Below are 6,000 nucleotides of genomic sequence, written 5' to 3'. Positions count from 1 at the left end.
CGCTTCCCAACACCGGTGCAAGGACAGGCCTCCAGCCAGGTGCACCACGGAGCCCTGGCAACTTAGCATTTCCTGGCGGTGCACGCAGGACTCGGCATCCTGGTCTAAGCACCCGCCTAACCCCCATCCCCACCCCGACCTGTGACACATTCTGGTTTGCTAGGATGTGGTTGTTTGGGGGCGGGGGAGGGGGTCAGTAGACAAGAAAGAGAGAAGGTGTGTCCTGAATGCAGGGATGGGCTCTCACTGCTGCCCTGGCCGGGAGAGGAAACGGGGGGAGGGGGGAGGCCCTGGAAGGGGTGGGCACCGCTGGGCTGTCCCGGGCGGACCGGGGCGCCGTGTGCGCGCCTGTGGGGAGTTGAAAAGCCCTGCACGTCGGGGCAGCCGGACAGAGCCCAGGGCGTGCGCCAGCCTCACAGTGTCTCCTCCTGTGGCTGCAGCCATGACGGAGAACTCGGACAAAGTTCCCATCGCCCTGGGAGGGCCTGACGACGTCGAGTTTTGCAGCCCCCCGGTGAGTACCTGGGGTCCCAGCCCAGCTGCGGGTTAGTCCACTTGCAGGGTAAGGGCGTCAGGGATTTGTGCCACCGAATGTGGGGGGTGGGAGCAAGGTGGGCGCCCAAATGTGGATGGTGACGCCCCACGCGAGTGTGTGTATGTGGGGGGTCACCGGATCCACAGACAGGTGTGCGGGGAAAGGGAAAGGGTGTCAGGAGGGGGCGTCCTGTGGCCGGCGGCGAGTGCAGATCAACCGGGTAGTGGCCCTGCGCCGCGAAAAGTTTGCTTCTCGGGCATCCACGCCTGAGTGCCAGGGAGCCCGAGAGGGAGCGCCGCGAAGGAGGGCGCCCGGAGGAGCTCAGGGAGAGCTGTCCCCCACCCCACTCCCTCTCCTCCGGGGGCGCTGCTCCGGGATGTCCGGGTGCGGGCGGCGCAGATGGGATCCGACTCCTCCGTCCCCGCCCGCAGGCGTACGCCGCGGTGACCATGAAGCCCTCCAGCCCCGCGAGGCTGCTCAAGGTCGGAGCTGTGGTCCTCATTTCGGGGGCGGTGCTGCTGCTCTTCGGGGCCATCGGGGCCTTTTACTTCTGGAAGGGGAGTGACAATCACGTAAGTCGGGGAGGGTGCTCAGGGCGGGAGGCGCGCAGGACCCCGAGGCTCGCGGGGTGGTGGGGTCCTCCCTGTCACGCGCATGTTTTTTTTCCCCCAATTTCATTGTTACAAATTGAACATAATTAAAGCATAGTGATTCAACACAAAAACAATATGTAATTATATATGTGTTTTCTGATGGTCTTAGGCGACCCCTGTGAAAAGGTTCTTCGACCCCCAAAGGGGTCACGACCCACAGGTTGAGAACCGCTGGGAGGCTTCCCGGGCACCTCTGTCTTCTTCCAAGGCCACCGCGCTGCTTTCTGCTCTTAGGACACTTTGCAGAAAAGAAGTCAGGGCTGTAAGGGCAATATTAAAACGTAGAGTAGCGGAGTAGAGGGGGAAAGCATGGGGCGGCTCCAGGAACACCCTTTTCTGCAGAACAGGCTGGCGCTTCCACTGGGCAGTGTGTGACCTTGGATAAGGCCCGTCATCTTCTGGCCTGGGTTAACATCCTCAGGGGAGAAATGGAACAGCCTCTCTCGGCTGAGAAAGGCTGGGAATTTAAGAACTGGGACAAAGGTAGTGAAGGCCAGCGTTGGGAACGAACTTGACCTTCCAGGAGTGTCTGTTTGTTTGCTTATTTCTTTAAGTGTGTCCACCCTGCTCTGGGGGAGAGGGGAGGGTGATGTGTAACTTCCTTAAAAGTGGCAAACCTCTTTAAAAATCCATTCTGGCCTACTGGCCTAGTCACGTGTGTTTTAATGGTGACTGTTTCACGCACTGCTGTCCTATTTTCTTTGTTTGCAACTATTTATTTTAAAGCTCCAGGGGCCCTCGAGGAGCATAAAAGGTGCTTCTAGCTTGACTGGGCAGAGTTACAGTGTGTTTAAACAGCCTGAATTTTGTGCACCTACGGAAAGGGGGCATTTTATCTCGATGACCATTTCCCAGGGCTGGCAGAAGCTTATTGGACTAATGGAAAAGAATTCCATCTCTGGGATCCACACAAAGGGCAGTTTCTTAATCATCGCCCTCAGAGGATCTGTGACTGCTGTTCCCCCCTCTCTACCACCATGAAATTCAAAGCGTGAACGAATCCCAGTACTTAGGGAAAATGGTGCTGAAAGCAATTCAACCATTTTACACATAACATCTTCTGCAGTCGCTGCCTAATTTGTATTTTTAACTCAAATGCCTAATGTAGATAAGCATGCCATTTAGCGGCGAGTCTGTTTTAGAGACTATATCAAATTTACAAGCATCGATTTGTAAGATCAGAATTGCACAGTATTTTGTGTATATTTGAAAAGTGCCTTAATGTATTTGTATTTTAAATATGGAAGCTGGGCCAGATGCTCATATTTGAAAGCAGCAACTAAACATGGGAACAATTTCAATATCTACATCTCCATTAATAGCAGAGTTTAGATTGTCATCCCTTGGGAAATTGTATGGTATTTGAATGTAGATGCTATCTTTTAGATGACAAAACCTCAATGCTACAGGTCACTTGGAGATAAAAATAGCTTTGGGATTTTGGGGGGGCGTTTATTTATTTTTATTTTTTGGTAAAGATTTTGGTCATGTGATATATGTAAATGAATATTATTTGGCTTTTAATTATTCAAGGCAAACACAGCTAACTGACAAGCTTCTAAAAAGAGAGATTGAAAGATCTTACTGAATAGCGTGGGCTCCTTTTTTTTCTTATCTTACTTTCTTGCAAAACGGTTGATTATCTGGTTCAAGAGAGCAGTATTAAATTCTAAGAATACAGAGGAATAGTGTATCACATTTTATTGCCAACAATCAAAGTTCTTGCTATTTCCTAGACAGGCAGGAGAATGAAGAACACTGCGGTAGTTTGTTTTCTTTTGTTTTGTTTTTTACTCCCAAAATATTCGATGCTGATACAGATTACTTAAGTCTGAAAAGCAAATCATGAAATAACTAAATACAGCAAATTTGGCACCATCTCTGCCCAGCACATGCACAGGTCTGCTTTCCCTGATCACAAATCTAAGCAGTCCAAACAAAACATAATAAACAAAGGCAAGTCTCTGTCAAACAGAAAGACACCCCCAACCAAATGGACTACGCAGTCTTTGGGGATGATCTGTACCTCTGCTCTTCTATTTTGTTTTTAACATATGTTCTTATTGATTTCAGAGAAGGGAGAGGGAGAGATAGAAACATCAATGATGAGAGAGAATCATCGATTGGCTGCCTCCTGCACACCCCCTACGAGGAATCGAGCTTGCAACCCAGGCATGTTGCCCTGACCACGGATCGAACCCAGGACCCTTCAGTCCGCAGGTCAACGCTCTATCCACTGGCCAAACTGGCTAGGGCTGCTCTTCCATTTTGACTTAACCAGCTGTAATTCACCTCCTATCCCTTTCATATGGGTAAATCCCAGGAGGACAGGTTTACTTGAAGTACCTTCATAGCTGGAAGACTATGAAGCATCCGAGTGCTAATAATTGGGGACAAATGTCTAGGCCATGTTTCAGACATAGAACATTATTGTACATAGAACTAGGCATTGGAATATGGTATATTCCCACCAATATGAGATGGCTGACAACCCTACCCTGTGGGATAGGGTGTGAGATCATTGCTGGGGGCCTTTCTTCTCAGACCGATTTTTCTAGACACTGACCTAAACATTATGTAATTAATCTCAGAGAAGCCAGGCTTTATTAGAAACTCATTAGCAAGTATCCTTGGCTGCAAAAGGCACCATATCGAGCAGAATTTTGGCAAATAATAAACTTCATTGTACTTGGATAGAAATAGCCTTAGGTGCCAACAGCTCCATCAGTTTAGAGGAAATAATGTGATTACTGCTCCATCAGCCCAGCCTCCTTCTGAGCTCGGGGCCCAGTACTTTGGAAATAATTTCAGACTGTTTACCACCACTGCCCCATAGCCTCAGGGGCACAGACCTCTCGCTGAGCCCCACGCAGGCTGTGGGCTGTGCATAAAGGATGGACTGGATGCAGGAGAAAGGATGCAACGCCTGTGCTTGGTCAGGAAGCTTTTTCTGGGAGGAAGGTGAGGACGGGTGGTGGTGGTGGAGGGAAGTGAAATTTACGACCACAAGCCATTCTTCTATGTCGAAATCTTGTCTCCTTCAGACCTGCTAAAAGGTGGACATCCTTGATTTCTTAAGTGTTGCATTCCTTCCCTAGTGAAAGCTTATGTGCAATGCTTTCCAGAGAAAGAGCCTCCTGGTGCCTGAGTGAAGGACGCCGTGCCAGCAGGAACTCACAGTGCTGTCTGTCTGCTCCTTCTGACAGTCGTAATTGACCCACATGAGCAGTAGCTGCTCAGAGAGCACAGAGACAGGACAGTCTGCTGTCTGAACCTCAAGCACTGGCTCAGCCAGAGAAAGCAGGTTTCCCACACGGGCCACCTGAGCTGCAAAGTGAAACCAGGCTGGTGGGCTCTGCTCCTGCTGCACTAAATCAGAACCCCAGGAAGTGGCTCTCTCCTCAGGCCAGCCTGGGAGACCCTGCGCCGCAGGGAGGGTGGCTCAGGAAGAGGGAGGAGGGGTGCGGAGCCATGGTGGAGCTAGCTAGCATGCAGTAGCTTCTGTTCTGCTGAATGAAGGCTGCGGCCTGGAAGGCCACAGGCTAGCAAAGCCATCTCTGCATCTCCACTGATAAAATAAAAGCATGCCCTGTGGGCCTTGTAATAATGAGTTTTCTACAAGTAATGATCCAATAACAGCAGATCCTTTCCCAGTGTTTGTTCATGTAGCAGTCATTCTTCATAAAAAGAAAGAAAATCAGACTTGAATTGAATCTGAGCTATTTGTGGTAATGACCTCCTGACACTAAGTAGCAAATGTCTTTCATCAGTTCTCATTCCTTCCCCCTTTAAAGAATTTATATATTACATCCTATATAATAAAAGCCTAATATGCAAATTGTCCCCTCCGTCGGTCATTCAACCACCCGCTATGACATGCGCTGACCACCAGGGGGCGGCAGGGAACATGGTAGGCATCCCCGACAAGGCATTGGCAGCAGGTGGCAGTGGAGGCACTGCTGGCCCTGATGGGCCCCAAGGAGAGCAGGACTGTGGCGGGATGGAGGAGCAGGTGAGAGGGCAGTGCCAGGCCAAAGCAAGTGCAAGCCCAGAGGTCAGCGGGGACCTGCCCTTCCATGCCAGTCACTCGAACTTCAATTGCCGGCCAGGCCTAGGGACCACACCGTGCATGAATTTCATGCACTGGGCCTCTAGTATCATATAAGAGCTACATTATATATAAAATATATATACATATATATGCCTCTAAGTCAGAAAAAGTAAGAAAGAAGAAAAGAAACCCACCTACTATTCCACAACTCAGAGAACATTCTAGCAGTCAGCAGCACACTGAGCAGGAATTATTTTTTAAAGTAGTGTACTGCCAAGACGTCTAAACCAAGAGAGCCCTTGGGATCATCTAATTTAGTGGTAAACTTTTTAAAAAAAATTTTAATGGAAGAATTTTTCTTAAGATTTTACTCAGGCCTTAGCCGGTTTGGCTCACTGGATAGAGCGTCGGCCTGGGGACTAAGGGGTCCCAGGTTCGATTCCGGTCAAGGGCATGTACCTTGGTTGCAGGCACATCCCCAGTAGAGGGTGTGCAGGAGGCAGCTGATCGATGTTTCTCTCTCATCGATGTTTCTAACTCTCTATCCCTCTCCCTTCCTCTCTGTAAAAAAATCAATAAAGTATATACTTAAAAAAAAAAGATTTACTCAGAAATCCAGTACATAAAACAGAAACCAAGTGGCTCTGCTTAAATTGTAGGTGGGTGGGAAGAAAGGGGACTCACAGTCCCACCTGCTCTGCCACCCTCTGTGAAACGTCAGAGCTTTAAAGTCATAAATGAAAAACCACCTATGAGGTCCA

At 49.4% G+C, this 6,000-nt stretch overlaps 1 protein-coding gene across 2 annotated transcripts in view; it reads left to right on the top strand.

Annotated features, from left to right (window-relative positions):
• The first annotated feature begins 248 nt into the window (after positions 1-248).
• LECT1 (leukocyte cell derived chemotaxin 1) overlaps positions 249-6,000 on the top strand; it is a 30,945-nt gene continuing 25,193 nt past the window's right edge. For both annotated transcript variants that reach the window (XM_006776940.2, XM_006776939.2), the window contains exons 1-2: positions 249-514; positions 967-1,107. In XM_006776940.2, coding sequence (XP_006777003.1) covers positions 443-514; positions 967-1,107 — 213 coding nt within the window. In that variant the 5' untranslated portion in view covers positions 249-442. The remainder of the gene's footprint in view (positions 515-966; positions 1,108-6,000) is intronic.

Source organism: Myotis davidii, unplaced genomic scaffold (genome assembly GCF_000327345.1).
Source record: "Myotis davidii unplaced genomic scaffold, ASM32734v1 scaffold105, whole genome shotgun sequence".
Classification (NCBI taxonomy): domain Eukaryota; kingdom Metazoa; phylum Chordata; class Mammalia; order Chiroptera; family Vespertilionidae; genus Myotis; species Myotis davidii.
The sequence above is the reverse complement of the archived record's forward strand: the minus strand, read 5'-3'. Positions and strand labels throughout refer to the sequence as shown.